This window comes from Spermophilus citellus (genome assembly GCF_964194105.1).
Source record: "Spermophilus citellus genome assembly, chromosome: 8".
In the NCBI taxonomy this organism is placed as follows: Eukaryota; Metazoa; Chordata; class Mammalia; order Rodentia; family Sciuridae; genus Spermophilus; species Spermophilus citellus.
Genome location: NC_138189.1, coordinates 43,139,942 through 43,163,205, shown reverse-complemented (window position 1 = coordinate 43,163,205; position 23,264 = coordinate 43,139,942). Strand labels below are relative to the sequence as shown.

Here is a 23,264-nt window from a genome sequence, read left to right as displayed (position 1 = left end):
TGTTTAAATGGATGACAGGAAGAAATAATTAAAGAGGATAACATTCTCAAGCAGGAGACTGAGAAAATGATGCCACTGGCAAAAAATGGGGAAATTATCTTACTGCTGATGGCTACTAAATAGATAAAAACTATTCACCAAAAATTTCTTAAAAAGCTGTGTGTCACCTGATTAATTACTTACTTCTTGGATAATTCATACTCTGAGATAGTTTTCTTCATCTGAGCAATAGCTTTCTCCTACAGAAATTGTAAAAATATATAAGATTCTAAATCATTCATATAGAAATGTTTTTAGCTAGATTCATATAATTTGTCACATTTATATAGTTAAGTACATAGTTCAATTATATAAATTATGTATAAAATGTGTAACCGATGTGATTCTGCAATCTGTATACAGGGTAAAAATGGGAGTTCATAACCCACTTGAATCAAATGTATGAAATATGATATGTCAAGAACTATGTAATGTTTTGAACAACCAATAATAAAAATTTTAAAAAAAACTATGCATAAAAGAGAAAGTTCCAAGTAAACATATTTCCACGTCTCAATTATACTTCACATATTGGCATGTTTCTTCCCACCCTAGGAACTTGAAAGGTTTCTTTAAAAAGTTTGCTTAATAATATCTGATAAAATCACATTCTAACAATAGATAAAATCATATTTTGAAGATCCAAATTATTGAGATAAAATGCCCTGGGTCTTGAGATAAGAACTATGTATGAATCTGAAACAGAATAAGATAATCCTCTCTATTCAGATATTGGAAAATGATATTTAACAGTTATATACTTTATTTTCTAGGTTTTCTTGTAAGTCTGCAAGCTTTTCTGTCTTCTCATCTACAGTCTCCTGAAGAAAGTCTTTTTCTTTATCAATAACACCAATGGTCTTTTTCATTACATGAGCTGCCTCATTCTGTGAAGTCATCTTAAGGTTTAGTTCATCTATAAATGAAAAGAAATGTTTGTTAGACAAAGTAAATCATGATTAGCAAAGACAAAATTTAAATCACTTACCTATTTTTCCCTCCAGTATTTTAATTTGTTCTTGGGCTGATTCAAGTTCACCTCTTTTTAAGGAAAGTCGGTGCTGATACTCATCAAGTGACCGCTGTAGCTGGTCATTTACTATCCTAAAGAAGCAGTAGACAAAAACAAATGGTATTCTTTATCTCTCTTAGAAATAATTTTTTAAAATGAGATGTCTTAAAAATAGTTTTTCTTATTTTTAAGTTTCTTTTATTCATTTTAAAGCTCTTCCAGTATAAAAAATGGCCTTATATTATTTCTTGCTGTCCACCATTCTTCTCCAAAAATAATACAAAAATCAAATTAATTGTATACTCTTTTCTAGAGTCTTCTTGATAGTTTTTAAAGATCTCAGTTTCCTAATATCAACACCCTCTCCCTTAAAATCTATTTCCAATAGTGGAGGCACACACACACACACAAAAAAGGTGCTGTTCTTACAGTATGGCCTAGCTAGCACTTCAGACAGAGTATGCTCCATGAATCCTGACCATCCTGACTAGTGTGAGCTTCTACTTTTTGGATGGCTAGTCAATGGAGGTCATAGTAAATAGGGAAGGCAGGCATTCTTTATAGTGCAATAGGAATTTAAGACTAAAGACTGGTTTCAGGGAGCAAAAGAAAGGATGCCTAGAAGACATCTCAATAAAGACAATAATTTCAAAGGTGTCTATTACTGATCAGTAATTATTTTTCAGAAATAATATCCCTAGAAACTCAACAGCAAAAATTTGCTCTCTTGGCAAATCTCAGAATGCTCTTAGCCATGGCCTGGGAGTCTTACTCTGCCTGGCTGGAAAGACACATCTGTCACCCCAGGTTATTTGTCAGGAATAGGCGTCTTTAGAGGATAAAATAGAGAAGAAGATACTAAGGGTTGCTTAGCTTAGAACTGCCTAATGGAGGAGGCTTGGATTGTACACCTCTAGTAAAATAGGACAACAAAAAAAATTTACTAGCAATACAAAGAAGTATTATGTAAAATAAAAGTGATTATGTTAACTTTTCTATTAGCAAGTTAATCATGACCCAGAAATAGGGAGGAGCTGGGTGCAATGGTGCATTCCTATAATTCCAGCAGCTCCAGAGGCTGAAACAGGATGATTGAGAGTTCAAAGCCAGCCTCAGCAACAGTGAGGCGCTGAGCAACTAGGTGAGTATCAGTATCCCCGCCTCCACAAAAAATAAGGAGGAAAGTTACTTAGAACTGCACAACCAAACCAAACCATGTCAGAAAGTCACTAGGTTCAAGCAGAATGACTTCATAAAATTACAAAATTAGATCCAGGTGGCTAATCAAGATCTTCCTTTTTATTATATGGGATATAACAACACAAGGCGATACTATCCAAGTTTTACAGAAACAACTAATAACTTGCCCAAGGTCACAAAGTCAGTAAAGGCAAAGAAAAGATGCAAATCTAGGCTAATCTAACATGACATCAATGTTCTTCTACTATATCCTATTGCTTCAATATGCAGAATATAGGGAGACAAATCCTCTACATGGAAAAAGTCTGTCAGGAAGCCATACAAAGTCCTTTCAAAAATTAAAATGGGTGAGAAAAGGGAAATTGCATGGAAATGAAGGGAGACCCTCATTGCTATACAAAACTACATACAAGAGGTTGTGAGGGAATGGGAAAATAAACAAGGAGAGAAATGAATTACAGTAGATGGGGTAGAGAGAGAAGTTGGGAGGGGAGGGGAGGGGGGATAGTAGGGGATAGGAAAGGTAGCAGAATACAACAATGACCAATAGGACATTATGTAAAATTGTGGAAGTGTAACCGATGTGACTCTGCAATCTGCATTTGGGGTAAAATTGGGAGTTCATAACCCACTTCAGTCCATTGTGTGAAGTATGTTATATCAAGAGCTTTGTAATGTTGTGTACAACCAATAAAAAAAAAAAAAAAAATTAAAATGGGCGGTGGGTGTTGGGGTTGTGGCTCAGTGGTAGCGCACTTGTCTAGCATTTGTGGGGCACTGGGTTCAATTCTCAGTAGCAAATATAAATAAATAAAATACAGGTCCATCAACATCTAAAAAATAAAATAAAATAAAATGGCCCCCAGAGTTCCATCCTTAATAAAGGACGCCAAGTGAGTGACTGTGCTTGAAATTCTAGGCAAAAATGTAACAATCTCTTTGCATTTAATTTCATAGGTAGGGTAATTTGCTGATGAAAGCAGAGTTGATAAAGGAAAGCAAGATAACAAACATCTTGATTAATATTCACATAAAGGAAGCCCTTGGGAGAGTCCTAATAATAGCTTTGCTTTTTTATATTCTCATGTAGAAAGAAAAATAGACAACTAAGACTGTATACCAGATCCTAGAAGTAACTTCTGACTGAACTTAGTACTAAGATAAAGGTCTTCTTAATGAAAGAAGTGAGGCAGAAAGTTCCTAAGAAAGAATACCTTAGTGATTGCCATATTATTTGTTCATAAGGGTGCTTGTTTCCCAGAAGTCTATGGTTATAGCCCAACACTCAATGAGAAAGATTATTACTAAGTATTGCCTGTTGGTACACCAGAGAGGGAAGAGGGATTAACTTTTTTTTTTTTTTTTAATTTTAGGCTTCTGCAAGGGGATGATAACTGGTGGCCGTAGTTCCCTTAGTTCTTTCAATTCTAGTTTCACAAGCTCAGCTATCCCATTAAGAGCCCTGCTCATCTTTCTGTCTTGGAAGAACATTGGGAATACTCAGAAGAGTTTCTTGACATCCAAGATAATCTATGAGCCTTCTTTCCCTTATCTAAAATGATATTTAATTCCCTTAGCAAATAAACACTTTTCAAAGGAGACCTGTTACATTGGCTTTCCAAATGTATCTAAAAAATCTTAGTAAAACATATCTGTTGGTATAACTTTATGTCTGATTAGAGTTTATGGACTGTTTTCAGGAAAATCTGCTATACCATTTATTTGACTGGATAACTGCATAGCTTGCTATTTATTTATTTACAGTACTGGGGATTGAACCCACGTCCTTGCACATGTAGGCAAGTACTCACTAAAGCTATAATTTCAGTCCTTTGAGATAAGGTCTTACTAAGTTGCCAAGATGACCCTGAACTTTCGATCTCCTGCTTCAGCCTCCCATGTGTGCACCATCATGGCTGGCAACTTTCAGGTATTGAACATGCAAAGACAAAAAGCTAAGGTAAATTGAAAAAAGCACTATTTAGTTGTAAGGATCAAGGATATTTGCCAATGGGTTAAGAAGTTAGTTGTCTAACTAGGCTAGGAACAATTTATCCTTGAGTAGGACTGACAAACTACAGTCTGCTGTTTATTTTTGGAAGAACTGAGATGTACAAATGGGTTTATAAATGCTTAAGTAATTGAAGAATACTGACTCTCTATAGAAAATTTGCTAACTTTGGTTCTAGAGCTTGGCTAGCAAGCTCTGAGGAGGCAGTAGGCATCTTTTCTATGTACAGAAATGTTCCCTATTAATAGCGTTATGAAGTTTTGATAAAATACCACATCTCATTACATACTGCAATTTGAGGGGGACAAAAGTCATTTGTTTAATTTTGAAGAGTGGGAATAAAATTTCTTATTCATTCATTCATTTAGTGGTATTGGGGAATGAACCCAGGGGTATTCTACCATTGAACTATATCTCCAGCCCTTTTTATTTTCCACTTTAAAGACATAGTCTCACTACGTTGTCCAGGCTGGTCTTGAACATGCAATCCTTCTGCCTTAGCTTCCTAAGTAGCTGGGATTATAGGTATGCATCACTATGCCCAGCTAAAAGTGGGATTTTATAGTATATCCTCTGATTTACCCCAACAGCTAGACAAAAGGCATTTTATTTGGATAACTAAGAGATTGTACCTGATAAAGAAAATCCTGTTTGGTGACACCTTAATTTGGTGGAAAAAAAAAGCCTCATGAGGTGGATGGGAAGGAACAAGGGCCTCATTTATCTGAGAATCTGATTCTTAAACATGTTCCTATCAAGGAAAAGAGAGGTTGATGTGATTAAAAGAACAGCAAGAGTGCTCTTCTCTATTAAACATATTAAAAATGGCACAAGGTTTGGACAACATGCCTTTGTTTTGATAGGTATTATGGTTTGTACTGAGTTTAGCTTTGTATTTGGAACTAACAGATTGAACTCATGGTTCTAATAATGCTTACTAATGTGGAGAATGTGAATGGCACAATAGCCTCAAAGATAAGATATGTCATAGTTTTCTGTCAGAGCGAAATGAAGTTATAAAATAATGTGATATCCCCAGATTATATAAGGTAGAGAGAAAAATTCTCAGTCCCCTCCTGTAGCACATTGATTAGATTACCCCTAAGAAAGGAAACAGGCAAATTGCATCCAAGAAAAAGGGATTTTAGTCTAAGAACAAAAACCCTAAAGGAGCTACAGACTAGGGTGTTCAAGAGAGGGTACTGAAAGCTCTACCTTCTGAACTTTCTGTGAGAAAAGAAAAGGGGTGTCGCTACAATCAGAAGGAAAAGCAAAATGGATTAAATGCCAGATCCTGTCAGATGGATAGAGTGAAAAGGATATACTAATAATTCTGAGAGACAAACACACAACATATTTGTATTTCGGAGATTAAGACAGACACAAACCAGAAGAGGAGCTGGGCCATTCAGCTGTCCTTCATAGAATATAGGTAGTGCTTGCAAAAAGAGAATGAAGCAAAAAGTAGTATATGCATTAGTTTTTTCTAAAGTCAACCTTATAAAGACTGCAGTCAATCAGTAAAAGAGCAAAATGAAGATGCTCTAAATAAGTGGCAAACAGTATTCCTTAACTGACCAGGTAACCAGTTCTTGGACTTATTTCCTTAAGCTATTTCATATATCAGGGAACCCTATGAACAATAGTCTCAGGTTTTTCTTTTCCTAATTATTCCTTTGATTCTCACCTTTGCTCTGTTTTTTCCACTATATACTTCTGTGATTCTTGGTTTTTGTAATATTGGATCTGTGTCTTAAAAAAAAAAAAAAAAAAAAAAAAGTTGTCCCCACCACCTCATCCTTTCTTATTGTCCTGAGTTCTGGGTAAATTTCTTGACTCTATTTTCTATTTCAGCTCATTTTCTGCAACAGCCAATATACTATTGAGTAATCCTTCAGTTTTAACTTGTTAATCTTTTTTAAAATCATGACGAAAATCCTTTCTGATCGAGTTATTATTGGTTTACATCTGTAAAACTGATTTAGTTTTACCGGTGTAATGATTTTAAAATCTATTCCTGATCCTTATTATAGATATAGTTTATAGACAGATTTCCTGACTCTTCAGAGTAATGCCTTGCTGACCTTCAAAATCTTTCTACTTATGGAAGTTACCCAATCCAGACAAAAAACTAACATTTGTTTGCTTTTTGTTTCCCTGAACCTTCTGTGTTAAAAATTGAGTAACTGCTGACAAGCTACACATTCTGCATTCTTTTCTTTTTTTTTAACCTTTATTTTATTTATTTATTTTTAATGTGGTGCTGAGGATCAAACCCTGGACACCATGCTAGGCGAGCAGCACTCTACCACTGAGCCACAACCCCAGTCCTATTTTATCTTCTTTTTGTAACTGTATAAGTCATTAGGTCTTTTGGTTTTATGTACAAAACATTTCTTAGATACAAAGCCTCTGTTCTCCAAGTTCATTGCCAGGTTTCAGTCTAGACCTTTGGTGTCCACTGTATGCCATCAAGTCTCTAAGACTTCAAATCCACGTTCCATATTTCTACCAGAGTTAGCTTTCTAAGAAGCATGCTACTCATGTACACCCTCCTTCGTTAAAGATGTCTGCTTTTTAGTCAGAAAGGGTTCAAAATAGAAGATACATATTCAGATTTTACATTTACTTCCTTGAAAGAGGCAAGAAAAAGAAGGAAAATGGCATAGGTAGCAAAAAATTCTATCCTTTTCAGCAGTCCTACCCTACAGATTCAGAAACTTGTTTACAATCATATTAATTTATAAACATTAAAAAAAAATACAGATACCCATCTGGAGGCAGTTGCTCATGCCCCTAATCCCAGTGGCTCAGAGAGAGGAGGATTGTTAAATTCCAGGTCAGCCTCAGCAATTTAGTGAGGTCATATGCAACTTAGTGAGATCCTATCTAAAAATGAAAAAATAAAAAGGGCTGGTGATGTTATTCAATGGTTAAGTACACCTGGGTTCAATTCCCAACACTAAAAACCAAAATCCAAAACCACATACCTAAAATCTATTGAGATTTACTCAGCAAATTTAAAGCCAGAGAGACAGGCCCTAAATTCATACTTTTCAAAAGCTCCAGGTGATTCTGCTTATAGGCCAACTGTGGAGAGTGGTGATTTAAATCATGGTCTTTTTGACTCCCTCATGGCTGTGTTTGTACTGGGACCTACCTGTGTGAAAGTACAGGTTGAGATGGCCCAGTTGCTATGGTGCTGCAGCCTGAGAAAACTGTGCAAATGCTCAGAGTTATCAGTTGGGACTTTGAGCTCAGGCACCATCTCCGAGGGTCAGAGAATTTTGAGCAAAATAAAATGACCCTAATGTCTTGTCAGACCTGTGTCCTTGTAGATTGTCTGCTTTGTTACAACTTTTCTATAAATAATCTTTTGGTTTTTTGAATTTTTTTTTAGTTGTAGTTGGACACAGTATTGTCAGACAACTCAATATTTCTAAGCTACACATTCTGCATTCTTTTCTTTTTTTAACCTTATTTTATTTATTTATTTTTAATGTGGTGCTGAGGATCAAACCCAGTGCGTCGCAAGTGCTAGGCGAACGCTCTACTACTGAGCCACAACCCCAGCCCCAATAAATAGCCTTTTGGTGATTAAACCTATATAATAAACATGCTGAGCTAGCTCTGGGTCACTGTATCTCCACCAGAGAGCAGTGTCCCACTTGGCCCCACCTTTCTCTGTGTATCTGTCTTTTCTTCATCCTCCATGGCTCCTACTTGTCCAGTGTCTTTCCCTGAATTAATGACCGTTGCTGAGAACAAAAATGAGAGGGCCCAGGCAGTTGGTGCCCAAACAGGGACTGGACACAGGGGATCTTCTTCAATGGTCAGATGGGGGGATGCTTCCTTCTGAGGCCAAGGTAGCAAAGAAAAGTGAGAAGCAAGTTTATAGGTGGGTCTAAAACCATGAAACAACTGGGAGCCAAAGAAAGGGATCTCTATTTTGCAATGCTTAAGATTATGCTTTCTTAGTTTATGCTAGATCTCTTTCTCTCTTAGGCTTTCATTTACAAAGTAAACTGCAAAAACTGGTTTGAGACCAAAGGAAAAAAAATGTCACTTTTAAATTCAACCTGCTGTGGTGGGCTGTCTTGTTTTTTCTGGCACCCTGCCACCTTGCTTTCTTAACAAGTTCCTCCCTAAGACTACAGCACAGGGAGACATTGAAATGATTTCCTTTATACAATTTTCTTTTGCTTAAAAATCTTTCTTGAGGATTTCAGGACTCTAAGCCAAGAGTAAACTCTGATCTGTTAATTACTGTTAGCTACATTTGTCTGATATCTTGTTTTTTTGTTTTTAGTATTTTTTTTTAGTTGTCAATAGACTTTTATTTTATTTATTTATATATGGTGTTGAGAACTGAACCTGGTGCCTCACATATGCTATGCAAGCACTCTGCCACTGAGCCACAACCCCAGCTCTGATATCTTGGTTTTTGTAGTTAAAAATGAGTAAATTAGGTTTAACATCAGTGGGATTTAATCATAAATCTGTTAAAGGAGACATCTGATTAATTTACAAAGTTGGGGTGCTAAACATCAACTGCTAAATATAAAATCAACTACTCTTGATTTCTTTAATTCCATAAGGTAATAACATTAAATGTGTTTTCATAAATTGGTAAATGGAAAAAGTTTGAGATTGCTTTGTATCTGGGTCTTCACTAAAACAAGGTTACCAGAGCTAAGATTTTATCAAGTATAATTTATAAACCATAGTTTAAAAGGTTTCAATTAAATTACCTAAAAAAGTATCTTATTAAAGTGTAATAATTTGTCTAAATTCATCAGTTTCACAGATTGTTTCAAAATGTAAATTTAAAAGGAGGGTAACAGATGTAAGAAGGTTTGTGAAGGGAAAGAGATATAGAAGGTTCTAGGTATGAAAATAAAAAGTAGAAGGAAAAAGGAAATATTTCTGGATAAGAATGTCTTTTGTGGGGGGGGGGACTGAGGTTGTGGCTCAGCGGTAGAACGCTCGTCTAGCACGTGCAAGACTCTGGGTTCGATCCTCAGCACCATATAAAAATAAATAAAATAAAGGTATTGTGTCCAACTACAACTAAATACACACACACACACACACACACATATAAAAGGAAGTCTTTGTGTGGTAAAGTAAAAAGTTGTATAATGTCTAAGTGACAAAATGTTTGTGTAAGTCACAGAAGGTTTATAAAAAGGTTGTGTGTAGCTAAATTGGTTATACATAATTAGCACAATTAGTTAAAGTTATTCAAGGTTTTTCTTAAGCTCAAATATCAATGTACTGATATAAACCAAAATTTAATCCTGCATATGTTAAAATAATTAGGATTTCTTAAAACATTAATCTTCTCTTATCTATCAAGATAATTTCTTAGTTCTTGTACTTCCTGATAAAAGAAAAAATTGTTGGTTACTATCATATTCATTTATTTTGTATTAATCTCATTGTAGTACTCATGTCTTTTTGTTTCTCTCCTAGAAGCACCCACCTCCCAGATTACTTTACAACTTGTTCTTTCCAAACCAGAATTTTGCCATGGATCCCTCAACTGACCAAAACATTCCTTGGTGGGAGAGGAACCCAAACTTCTTGCTCTATGTCAGCCTGAAGCAGTTAGAGGTCATTGCCCATTTCCCCTTACAGCAGTAGAGGTTCCCTTACTTAGAGGGAAAACAAAGGACAGTTAACTGTAAGCTTGTCTAATCCCAGTTCCAGCACTTCTGAGTAGACATACATTGGTTATGTTTAAAAAATAAAAGAGAGGGACATGTGGAGAGCAGTGATTTGAATAATGGTCTGACTGCCTCACTGCATTGTGCTTAGAACTTCTTGAGTGAAGGTGCAGGTTAAGATGGCCCAATTGCTATGGTGATGTTAGCCAGAGGAGGCTAAGGCACACAGCAATATCAGTTGATACCTTGAGTTCAAGCACCAGCTCCCAGGGATAGAATTCTGAGCAAAACAAGATGACCCTAATGTCTCACCAGTCCTGCATTCTTCAGATTGTCTGCTGTGCTAAAACTTTCCCACAAATAACTTTTTGATCATGAAACCCATATAATAAATGTGCTGAACTAGCTCTGGGTCACTGGTTCTCCATCAGAGAGCAATGGCCCACCTGGCCCCACCTTTTTCTCTGTGTGTCTTTTTTTTTTTTGCCGTTTATAACTTTAATAAATCTTAAGCATACACACATACACAGATGCATATATTTTTTCTTAGAAGTTTGAGCTTTTTGATGAAGATCATTATTCTGCCTTATCATTATCTTCTATAAAGATCATTATTCTGCCTTATCATTATCTAAAATGAATTTTACAATGTTTTTTCACATGGCTTCCTCAGATGGTTTCTATTCACTAATTAAAGAAAAGGAACTTTACTTCATCTGTGTGTCTGTTTGTCTTTTCTTCATCCCCTAAACCCCTCATTTAGTTCTTGAATTAATGGCCATGGCTGAGAGTAGAGATGGGGCCATGGCATCTGTGGAAACTACTGTTTGGAAATAGTTTGGAAACTACTGTTCAAAGGCACAATCTGAAATGCCATGGTTGTAAATCTTATATAATCAGAAACATGTTCCCAGGAGTGAAATTAAAAAAAAAGTTCCAATAAACTTACCTAAGGGAATTCATCTCTGTTTTCTGATGAGATGAGTCACCAGGCACATGGCCAATTTGGCTTATTTGTTGAGCTTGAAATTTTGATTTGTTCTCTAATGACTCTATTTTTTCTTTCATTAGGAACACTTTCGATTGTAATTCATATTTTTCACTTTCAAGCTATAATTTAAATTTAAAAAATTAATAGGCATATGTCTTAATGTTTCAATTTTATTTTTCATAGGCACTCTTTATAATAATAAAATAGTAAAAAACTAAGGAAATAAATTACATGTTTTTTAAACCATAAAAGTTATGTGCATATTAGGTTATAGATTTCAGAACTGGCATACCCATTTATGTCTGCTTCTCACTATCACCAAAATGAAAGAAAAGATACAAACAAACAAACAAACAATAAAGAAAGAACAAATCCATAACCTCAATGAAACAGAAAGGGAAAACACTGGCAAAATGAAAAATTGGAGGAACTTTTAAAAAAACAGAAAGTAGGACTGAATTAAGGAAAATCCAGAAAAGAAAATGCTGTAATCCAAACACAAAATGGGAAAGATTTATACGAGAAAACAAAAATTTTCTTGAAGGGCACAAAATGTAACCTGGCTTGATATACAGACAACCATGTTATTTCGTAAATAATAAAAATATCCAATGAAATTCTAATAAAATTCCTAACTGAACCTTTTTAAAAAGAGGGTGGCTTAGATGTTATTCTAAAATTCATTTAGGAAAAAAGAAAGCTATGAGATAGCAAAACCAGAAAGCTACTATAATTAAGAGTGTGAATACCACAGAAATGGACAATATATCTTGTTTATCAAGGGAGTGGGAGAGTTTGGTTTGTATATCCACCATATGGCTTTAAGAATACCATCTAAATCTTTGAAACTACTGTGGGCAGTCCCCAAACACATCTTCTACCCACTGCCCACAGTAACCACTATTCTGTATCTTATGTTTCTCATTTCTTGTTTTTGCTTTGAGATGAGGTTTTACTACATTGCCCAGGCTGATCTTGAACTCTCCTTCTGCCTCAGCCTCCCTAGTAATTGGGACTATAGAAATTAATGTTAGTACCCCACTTCTTGCTTTTCTTTGGTATACTACATTAGCATGAAAACCTCAACAATATACTGGTTAGTTTTACAAATCATGTTTTTGAACTTCACATTAGTGGAATCATCCTGCATGCTTTCTGCAACAATTCACTTTCTTTTCTTTTCTTTTTTTTTTTTTTTAGGTGTCAATGGACCTTTATTTTAATTCATTTATGTGAGGTGCTGATAATCAAACCCAGTGCTTCACACATGCTAGGCAAGCACTCTACCACTGTCCAATCCCAACTCCAGCAATTTGCTTTTTTGGTGTAACTTTTGTACGTGCTGTAACTTTAGGTGTAAAATTTGTACACATTCACCATTAGTAGCTATTGTTTATTTCTGCTTCTCTGTGACACTCCACTGAATGAATTACAACCATTTATCCATTTTCCTCAAAATTGACAACTAGATTGTTTCTTCTATCCTATCAGAGAATAATATTTGAGGCTTTGTGGGCCCGAAAGTCTGTTACCACTACTCCACTGAAAGACGAAAGCAGCCACAAACAATACAGAAATAAATAATCAAATGTGATATGATAAAAACTGAATTTATAAAAACAGACTGGATGGGTTGAATTGGTCCATGGGTCATAATTTGCTGATCCCCACCTAGAGTACATATTTAGAGATGGAACTGGTTATATAACATGCCTTTGCTAGATAATGCCAAATTATTTTATAAAGAGTTAACTAATTTGCACTCTCAGGAACTACATATACTTGCAAATACTTGTCACAATTTGTTAATTTCTAATGACCTGATTTATAAGATGATTTTACTATAGTTTTACTTTGTATTTCTCCTACCATTGAGGTAGGACATCTTCTAACATTTATCAGTAATTTGCAATTTCTTCCTTCATGAAATATCTATTCACACTTGATTTTTCCCCCTAGTACTAGGGATGGCTCTCAGGGCCTCATCCATGAGGAAAGAGCTCTACTACTGAGCCACATTTCCAGCTATATCTGTTGAATTTTGTGTGTGTGTGTGTGTGTGGGGGGGTGTCTGGCAAAAGTGCCAAACATGTAGCAATTTGTTTTCTGAATTAGTAGTTTGTCTTTTCATTTTATGGTTAGCAGTTAAACAAAGTCTGTTTTGTTAATGTACTTATCTATGTTTTCCTTTAAGGAATTAACTTATGTCTTATTTCACAGCACACACTCTGGACCAGATACCTGCTAGCTATGTGATCTTGGGCAAGTTTTCCTTCTATTTGTTTTCTTATCTATGAAATAAAGTTAATATAGCATTTACTACATATAGTTGTTTTGAGAATTATTACCTATATATACATATTACATATGTATCTGTGTATGTATATATGTGTACGTAGATATGCCTGTGTGTATCACATTGAAAAATGTGCCTGACACAAAGTAAATGCTATGTAAATGACTGCTCTTATTTCCCCCAAGGTCAAGAGTTTCTCCTGCATTTCTTTAATAAATGTGGTTTGTTTTGGATATTCAAATAGACTTGAAATGACTTTTTAAAAATATTTTAGTGTTTAATTTTTTAGTGCTAGGTGGACACAATATCTTTATTTTATTTTTATGTGGTGTTGAGGATCGAACCCAGCGCCCTGCGCATGCCAGCGAGCATGCTACCACTGGAGCCACATCCCCAAACGTTGAAATGACTTTTTGGGTACGGTGTATCTGAGATAAAATACAATTTCTTTTTCTTATTTTAATATAAGAAGCTACTGTCCCAGAAACAATTACAAAGTTACGAAATAATCATTCCTATCCTCACTGATCTGAATTAGTTTATGTATCAATTCATTGTGCATTTTGAATCAGAGGACTTCTGTGTTTTCACAATATCTAAATAATGTCATTATCTCTTTGAATACTGCTTCTCTCAAATATCGTATTACAATCTCCTCAAGTTGTGACACATACCAGACCTTTTCACTCTATTCTCTAACATTTTAACTTCTTTTCTATTTTCTATCTCTCAGTCTCTTTCCAAGGACTTCCAGTACTTTCTTCAGATATATTTTCTAGTTTATTTATTTTATTTTTTTTTAAAGAGAGAGTGAGAGAGGAGAGAGAGAGAGAGAGAGAGAGAGAGAGAGAGAGAGAGAATTTTTAATATTTATTTTTTAGTTCTCGGCGGACACAACATCTTTGTTGGTATGTGGTGCTGAGGATCGAACCCGGGCAGCACGCATGCCAGGCGAGCGCGCTACCGCTTGAGCCACATCCCCAGCCCTATTTTCTAGTTTATTAATTCCTGCTTCTGGTCATGCTGGAGTGATAAGAATCAGACTTTCCTGCTTGAAATAAATAAAAATTGGACTAAATGTAGGAAACAATGGTTTTCAAGATACCGGGAAAAAAGCAATGATAGACAGAAACCGCTGAGAGAGAGAGAGAGATGAGTTTTTTATGATCACTCCAGCTTATTGCCTGGAGAATTTCTAGGCCATAGCATAGAAAACAGTAGCCAGGTAGAACCCTGTGGACCCCTCTAAATTCAGAAGACAGGACTTAAAAGTCAAAGCAGCTGTAGTCTGCAGGACAGTTACTGAAGAACTGCACTGAGTGAAAACTCCAGAAATCTGTAAGGGGTGCCCCTTGAATCTTAAGCTAAGTAGAGCTCAGTATAGAAAACTAGCCAAGGCTAGGGAAGAACCATCAAGAAGTGACAATACTTGGGCTGGGGATTGTGGCTCAGCGGTGAAGCACTTGCCTAGCAAGTGTGACACACTGGGTTCAATTCTCAGCACCATATAAAAATAAATAAATAAAATAAAGGTATTGTGTCCAACTAAAAATATATTTAAAAAAAAAGTGACAATACTTGAGAAGCATAGCCTCTGGGACAGAAGTCCCTTGTTGTTCTCCTTTGTTATCAAAGCAATAAATCTTTTTTCCTCTTTCAAAAAAAAAAAAAAAAAAAGAAGAAGAAGAAGAAGAAGAAGAGGAGGAAGTGACAATACAAGACCAGGAATAGTTCCTGTTCTTATTAGTCATTTGAAAACCTTATAATTCACAGAGCAACACATAGCATATTCATTTATTTATTTATTTAAAAATTTGTAGTTGTAGACAGAATGCCTTTATTTTATTTATTTTTATGTGGTACTGAGGATGGAACCCAGTACCTCACGTGTGCTAGGCAAATGCTCTGCCATTGAGCTACAGCCCCTAGCCCCATAGCATACTTAACAGAGTTTTATCTCAGTAGTGAAAACAAAATTAGCTCAAGACTAAATGCTACTTTGGTTCCACCTAATGAAGCTTAAAATGAAGACTGAATAGAACAAGTTATTTTGCTTATGATTTAACTGCATCTTAGAACAAACCACAAGAGTATTGATTCTACAAACTATTTAGCAACCAAGAGAATAAAATCAATAATGTGTGGCATCCAATCTAAAATTACAAGGTATGCAAAAAACAAACAAACAAACAAACATACACCCAGGAAAATATAATCCATGATAAGGAGAAAAGTCAACTGACCCAAATGACAGAATTAGAAGGCAAATAAATAAAAACAGTGAAAACAGTAATAGAACTTAATTGAAATGAAACAGAAGATTGTTGGGAACACACCAAATTGTTAAAAATCCTATCTCTAGAGAGAGTACAGTTGGTCTTCTGTATCCATGGGTTCCACATTCACAGACTCAGCGAACCATAGACTGAATATGATGGTTGGATCTGTACTGAATATGTACAGCCTTCTCTATTCATTATTCACTAAGCAAGAGAGTATAACAACTACTCATATAGCATTTACATTGTATTAGGCATTATAAATTATCTAGAGATGATTTAAAGTATATGATAGAATGTGCATAGATTATTTGCAAGAATTATGTCATTTTATATAGGGTACTTTAGCATCTTCAGATTATGGTATATGAATGGATATACCCTGGGGATATTAAGAGATGACTGTAATGAACAGCAAGGGTGAATTTCACTTTTTACTCTATGACTGTATTATATAATTATTTTTATAAGACCAAAACCACAATAATCATAACTAACAACTAACAAATGCTTACACTCTGCTTCTTTTGGGGATTGAAACCAGGGGCACTTAACCACTGACCCACATCCCCAGCCATTTTTATTTTGAGAGAGGGTCTCATTAAGTTGCTTAGAGTCTCATTAAGTTGCTGAGGCTGGCTTTAAAGTTGCCATCCTCTTGTCTCAACCAAATGAGTTGCTGAGATTGTAGGCATGCGCCACCACACCTGGCCCAAGTACGCTTCTAAATTCTTCATATGTATTATTAATCCATTTAATTTTCACAAAAACCCTAAGAAGTACTAACACTACTCCTACATTTTAAAGAAATTGAGGGACATACAGGTCAAGTAACTTGTCTATAGGTAATAGGAGACAAAGGAAGATTTGAACCCAAGTAATCAGCCTTGAGTGTACATATTCCTATTCCCTGCTACACAACATTACTAGCATATTACTTTGTAATTTTAAAAACATATTGTATTAAAACCATAATTGAGGGCTGGGGTTGTGGCTCAGTGGTAGAGCACTTGCCTAGCACACGTGAGGCACTGGGTTTGATTCTCAGCACCACATAAAAATAAATAAAGGTACTGTATCCATCTATAACTAAAAAAATACTTTAAAAAAACATAATTGACATAGGCATTAATACATAGTGTACCCCAATTTGCTTGGTTTGATAAATTACCTGATGATTAACACATGTCAAATGTTCAATAGTTTTCTCTAATTCTGTTTTGCCAAAAACATTCATTTCCTGGATATTCTGAAAGAGAATTTTATAGAAAATGTTCATTTATATCAGACAATAAAGCAAAACAACCAAAGTATGTAATGTAAGTCTACATGTTATTATATTTATCTTTTGATAAAACAGAAATGTTTTAGAAACAAAATCATTAGATAGTTTACAAAAACCATGCTTTTGGTTTTTTAAAAAAAAAAAGCCTGACAGCTGGAAGTGATATTGGCCAAATTATATTGTTACATTGTGTGCATGTATGAATATGTAAGAACAAATCCCATTAATATGTACAACTATAATGCATCAATAAAAAGTATAGGAAGAAAAAAAGCATAATAGGTTCTCATGTTTTTACATTATCTACCTCCATACATGATTGCACCAGAAGACACAGACTGGTATGGGTTCATTCATAAAGACTTACACAAGTCAATCTATATTAGCACAACTATGAAGGGAAAAGTCCAGTAGGTTAAGTAACAAGCTTAAGAATATACCCTATAAGAGATGTAAGCAAAACAGGGTATGAAGGAAAAAAAATACAAGAACAGAAAGACAGGAAATAGAATACAACACCAGACAGAAGATCAGAGTTTCAAGAGTAGGCTGGTCAACAATATAAACACAGGGCTAGTTTTCAAAAATTTATTTATTTTTGTTCTTTATACATGGAGTATAATTTATTTTAATTAGTATCCTTTTCTTGTTGTGCATGATATGGAGCTTCACTGGCTGTATATTCATATATGAACATAGGAGAGTTATGTCCGATTCATTCTGTGTTTCCTATTCCCATCCGCCCCCCTCCCCTTCATCCCCCTTTGTCTAACCCAATGAGCTTCTGTTCTTCATTCCCCCTTTATTGTGTGTTAGCATCTGCATATCAGAGAGAACATTCAGCCTTTGATTTTTTGGGGATTGGCTTATTTTGCTTAGCATGATAGTCTCCAGTTCATCCATTTACCGGTAAATGCCATAATTTCATTCTTTTTTAAGACTGATATTCCATTGTGTATATACACCACATTTCTTTTATCTATTTGTCTATTAAAAGGCACCTGGGTTGGCTTCATAGCTTAGTTATTGTGAATTGAGCTGCTGTAAACATTGATGTGGCCAGAACTATATGCTCATATATCAAAAAAGAATCTAATGTCTATGTTCTTTTTTTGTCTGAATAATGACATTTAATCTGAAAATAATGATGAATAAGAACTAGCTAGACAAAGGAATTGGAAGGGGTGAAGGAATCTTTCATATGGAAGGTTAGAAGCAAAAAAAGTCTATTAAGTCTGGAACATTAAGAAAAGTGAGGCAAACAGCAGAGGTGAGTATGTAGAAAAGAAGCTAGGGCCAAATACTGAAAATATTTTTAATTTATTATTAAGAAAATATGCTCCCCTTCCCTACCCCACTATGAATCAGCCTCCTTATAGCAGAGAAAACATTTGGCATTGTTTTCAGGGGAATTGGCTAACTTCACTTAGCATTATCTTCTCTGACGCCATCCATTTACCCACAAATGTCATACTTTTATTCTCTTTTATTGCTGAGTAATATTCCATTGTGTATATATGCCATATATTTTTAATCTATTCATCTACCGAAGGATATCTAGGTTGGTTCCACAGTTTAGCTATTGTGAATTGTGCTGCTATAAACATTGATGTGGCTGTGACCCTGTAGTATGCTGTTTTTAAGTCTTTTGGATATAGATCAAGGAGAGGGATAGCTGGGTCAAATGGTGGTTCCATTCCCAATGTTCCAAGAAATCTCCATACTGCTTTCCATATTGGCTGCCCCAATTTGCAGTCCCACCAGCAGTGTATGAGTGTACATTTCCCCCCACAGTCTTGCCAACGTTTACTGTTGTCATAATAGCTGCCATTCTGATTGGAGTGAGATGAAATCTTAGAGTAGTTTTGATTTGCATTTGTCTAATTGCTAGAGATGATCAATATTTTTTCATATATATGTTGATTGATTGTATATCCTCTTCTGAGAAGTGTCTGTTCAGGTCCTTGGCCCATTTGTTGATTGGGTTATTTGTTTATTTGGTGCTTTGCTTTTTGAGTTCTTTATATACCCTAGAGATTAGTGTTCTATCTGATGTGTGAGGGGTAAAAATTTGCTCCTAAGATATATTCTCTCTATTCACCTCACAGATTATTTCTTTTGCTGAGAAGAAACTTTTTAGTTTGATTCCATCCCATTTATTGACTCTTGGTTTTAATTCTTGTGCTACAGAAGTCTTATTAAGGAAGCTGGGGCCTAATCCCACATGATGAAGATTAGGGCCTACTTTTTCTTTTATTAGATGCAGAATTTCTGGTTTAATTCCTAGGTCCTTGATCCACTTTGAGTTTTGTGCATGGTGAGAGATATGGAAAAAGGTACACTCATACATTGTTAGTGTGACTGCAAATTAGTGTAGCCAATCTGGAAAGCAGTATGGAGATTCCTTGGAAATCTGGAATGGAACCACCATTTGACCCAGCTATCTCTCTCCTCGGTTTATACCCAAAAGACTTAAAAACAGAATATTATAGGGACACAGCCACATCAATGTTTATAGCAGCACAATTCACAATAGCTAAACAGTGGAGCCAACCTAGATGTCCTTCAGTGGATGAATGGATAAAAAAAAAATGTGGCATACATACATAATGGAATTTTACTCAGAAATAAGAGAATAAAATCATGGCATTTGCAGGTAAATGGATGGCACTGGAGAAGATAATGCTAAGTGAAATTAGCCAATCCCCAAAAAACAAATGCTGAATGTTTTCTCTGATATAAGGAGGCTGATTCATAGTGGGGTACGGAGGGGGAGCATGAGAGGAATAGATGAATTCTAAATAGGGCAGAGGGGTGGGAGGGAAAGGGAGAGGGCTGGGGATTAGCAAGGATGGTTGAATGTGATAGACATCATTATCCGAAGTACATGTATGAAGATATCAATTGGTGTCAACATACTTTATATTTCATATAAAGAGATATGAAAAATTGTGCTGTATATGTGTAATAAGAATTGTAATGCATTTTACTGTCATTGATTTTTTTTTAAAAATCAACAAAAATAAATAAAATAATTTTGCCAATCAAACAAAAGATTTACTGAGATAGTTCATATAAAAAGCATTTGGAACAGAATCTCCCACATGGGGAAAGGCTTACTAAATATTTAACATTATTTAAGAGGTAGCACTGATAGGACTTGGTTATTAACTGAAATACAAGAGATTTCAGGGAGAGCTTAGTAAAGTTGCCTGGATTTGACAAATGAGTGAGTAGTAGAATAACACAAAGATACTAGAGGAAGCTCAAGGATTGAGATTATTAGTTCAGTTTTTAAGTAAAAGATCTACCATAAAATCACCAAATACTGTTTCCCACAACCCAGAAGTATTCTGGTAATTTGAATATTGCTTTTTTCCAGTTTCCAGTACTGCACTTTTTAAATCATATTTTTAAATTCCTTGAGCATCAACAGATATGGAAAAGAGTGAGTGAGTAGCTTGTGCTAAAAGCTGCCATATTGCACAGAAGTTTTTTATTTGGTAATTTTAACACTTTTTTTTTTATAAGAGAACAATTTCTGGAAGGCAGTATTCCAAAAGATCCCAATTAGAAGCATTCTTAAACTGTATTTTTGGAGTAAAAAAATTAACTGAAAATTTGTGACATAAAGACTACCTTTAAAATGCTTGCTTTTATTCCTGATTTTAACTGCTATTTTCAGAGTATTAATTTCATAATATTAATTGCTAGAAAACTATGGATTCCATAATAACAACATTTAGAACTTACAATATGCTGAGCACCATTATGTGCTTTACAGGTATTAGTAAATATGTTTTGGGGAGATAATAGGAAATACAAAATATTGCCTCTAGATATGACACCAAATGCACAATAAAATAATAAATTGAACCTCATCAAAATTAAAAATTTTTGTGCTTCAAAGATACCATATTAAGAAAGTAAAAGGGGGCTGAGGTTGTGGCTCAGCAGTGGAGTGCTTGCCTAGCATGTGCGAGGCCCTGGGTTTGATCCTCAGCACCACAGAAAAGTAAATAAAATAAAGGTACTTTGTCCAACTGCAACTTAAAAAAAAAGTAAAAGGATGACCCACAGAATGGGGGAATGTTTTGCAAACCACAAATCTATTGGAGCTGTTATCAAAAATTTATAAAGAACTCTTAGAAGCTGATATGAGGCAAAAAAAAAAGATTAAAAAATGGTAAATAAGCACATGAAAAGATGCTCAACATCATTAGCCACAGGGGAAATGCAAATAAAAACCATAATGGATACTTCACTCCCATTAAGAATATAAAATTAAAAAAAGACAACAAGTATTAGTGAGAATGTGGAGAAATTAGAACCCTTAATCATTACTGGTGGGATATAAAATGGTATAGTCAACTTTGGAAAACAGCCTGGCCTCTCAATGGTTAAAGACAAACTTAGCAAATCACGCAGAGTTACCATATGACCAGGTACATACATAAGACAAATGAAAACATACATCCACAGAAAAAGTTGTATACAAATGTTCATAACAGCATCATTCTTGATGAACCTTGAAAACATCATGCCCATGAGAGAAGTCAGACCTAAAAACTTACTTATTTGGATTGGGGATTTAGTGTCTATGCAATATGGTAGCTTTTAGCACAAGCACTTATCTTTTTGGTATCTGTTGAAATGACCAAGTGGTGGAGTGCAAAGGTCACTGCAAAAATATACACATATAATAATAATAAATATTTAAAAATTCATATATGCCATTATTTAATTTATATGGAACATCGTAGTAGGCAAATGCACAGAGACAGATAATGAATTAGTGGTTGCCTATGACTAAGGAACCTTGGGAGAAATAGGATGTGATGTTAATGGGTATGAAGGTTTCTTACTGTGGTGGTGATAAATTTCTAAAATTTATTGTGGTAATGGTCATGCAAATCTGTCAATAAAATAAAAACCACTGAATTGTACATTTTAAATGGGTGAACTGTATAGTATTAAAAAACTCCATAAAATTGTTATTAAAAAAAAGATGTCCACCTTCATATGAAAAATTTCCTTTTGATTTCTGATAATAAAAAAACCAGACACCAAATATTTTAGGCTTTATAGCCAAATGTCTCTGTTGCAGTTTCTTACCTCTGCCATTGTGGCACAAAAAAGCTTTAAACAATATGTAAATAAATTTCAGTACTACATTATAAACAAAGTTCTTTTGATTTGATTTTTTCAGTACTTAGGACTGAACCAGGGGCACTCTACCACTGAGCTACATCTTCAGCCTTTGATTTTTTTTGACAGGGTTTCAGCTTACTGGCCACAGCTGGACACATATTTTCTATTCTTCTACCTTAGCCTCTCAAGTAGCTGGGATTACAGGAGTGTACCACCACACCTGGCATTTTTCAACAATTTTAAAAATGCAAAAACACTTTTTAGCTATAGGCCATACATACACAAACAAGGTGGCCTGAATTTGGCCAGCATGACTATAATTTGTCAACCACATTTTAATTATATATTCAAAATTGTAACTTCACAGAATATATGAAGAAAAAATATTTTTCTTAATAAGTTACCTTTCAAAAAAATTTAATTTTACTACTTACTTTTAATTTTTCTTTTAAAGCTTCCTTTTCTTCCATAATTCTTCTTAAGTCAGATAATGCAAGTTCTTTTTCCTTTTCCATAAGACTAAGGAGATTATTTGGCCCTGTGCTTTGAGTGGATTCCTGTTTTAGTGCAGATAATTCTTCCTGAGCCTTAAAGAATTAAAAGATATAAATAAAAAACACTTGGGATATGTTCCCTGTTTTTAAAAAAGGCATACTGAACACATGGTACTTTTACTCTCTTCCCAAATCCCAACAAAATGAGAGCAAAAGGATCAAAATTAAATAAAATCAAAAACAACAAAAGAACAAGAAGATTGATAGGTTGCAGCCACAAAATGTTGGAAACTAGATTGCAGACAAATAGGAATTAACTAAGTTGACCAAGAAAGCTAAAATCCATGCCAGCTGCAAGGAAATAATAGAAGTAGATCAATTTATACTACTAAATCCTAAAAAAAGATCAAAAAGTGAAAATAGCTCTTTTAAGTGGACCTTTTAACTTACATGTCTTCTCTTCCTGTAAAAGCAGCAACAAGACTTCATAGGTATTGGTATTGGAAAAATTTTGACGATAGACTACAGGCTTTGTTCAGCCTCACCTTGCCCTCTGACAAATTAGGCTTTGTAATGGGGCCAAGTTATACCAATTTTCTCTTCCCTCGAGCGGTTTCTTCACTTGAGGTTAAGTCTTTAATAGCCAATATTTCAAATAGTGATGCTACCCAAGTTTAACCCTGGGATGCATGCTGGGGCACATATGAATCCCAGGGATAAATTTTGCTCAGAGTCAGGCTAAGACTTGCTCAGGTAGTTTTAGAAGGAGGCTATCTCTAATTGACCATACACATAAATAGGCTAGAAAAGAGCAAGAATGTAAACAAAGAAGGAAAT

General features: G+C 34.9%; 1 protein-coding gene across 3 annotated transcripts in view; it reads right to left on the bottom strand.

Moving 5' to 3' along the window:
* The window catches only part of CEP135 (centrosomal protein 135), a 75,716-nt gene that overhangs the window by 22,007 nt on the left and 30,445 nt on the right, over positions 1–23,264 (bottom strand). For all 3 annotated transcript variants that reach the window (XM_081303356.1, XM_081303358.1, XM_081303357.1), the window contains exons 13-18: positions 22,368–22,520; positions 16,669–16,746; positions 10,881–11,041; positions 1,028–1,143; positions 801–955; positions 184–239 (exon numbers count right to left, since the gene is read on the bottom strand). In XM_081303356.1, coding sequence (XP_081159482.1) covers positions 184–239; positions 801–955; positions 1,028–1,143; positions 10,881–11,041; positions 16,669–16,746; positions 22,368–22,520 — 719 coding nt within the window. The remainder of the gene's footprint in view (positions 1–183; positions 240–800; positions 956–1,027; positions 1,144–10,880; positions 11,042–16,668; positions 16,747–22,367; positions 22,521–23,264) is intronic.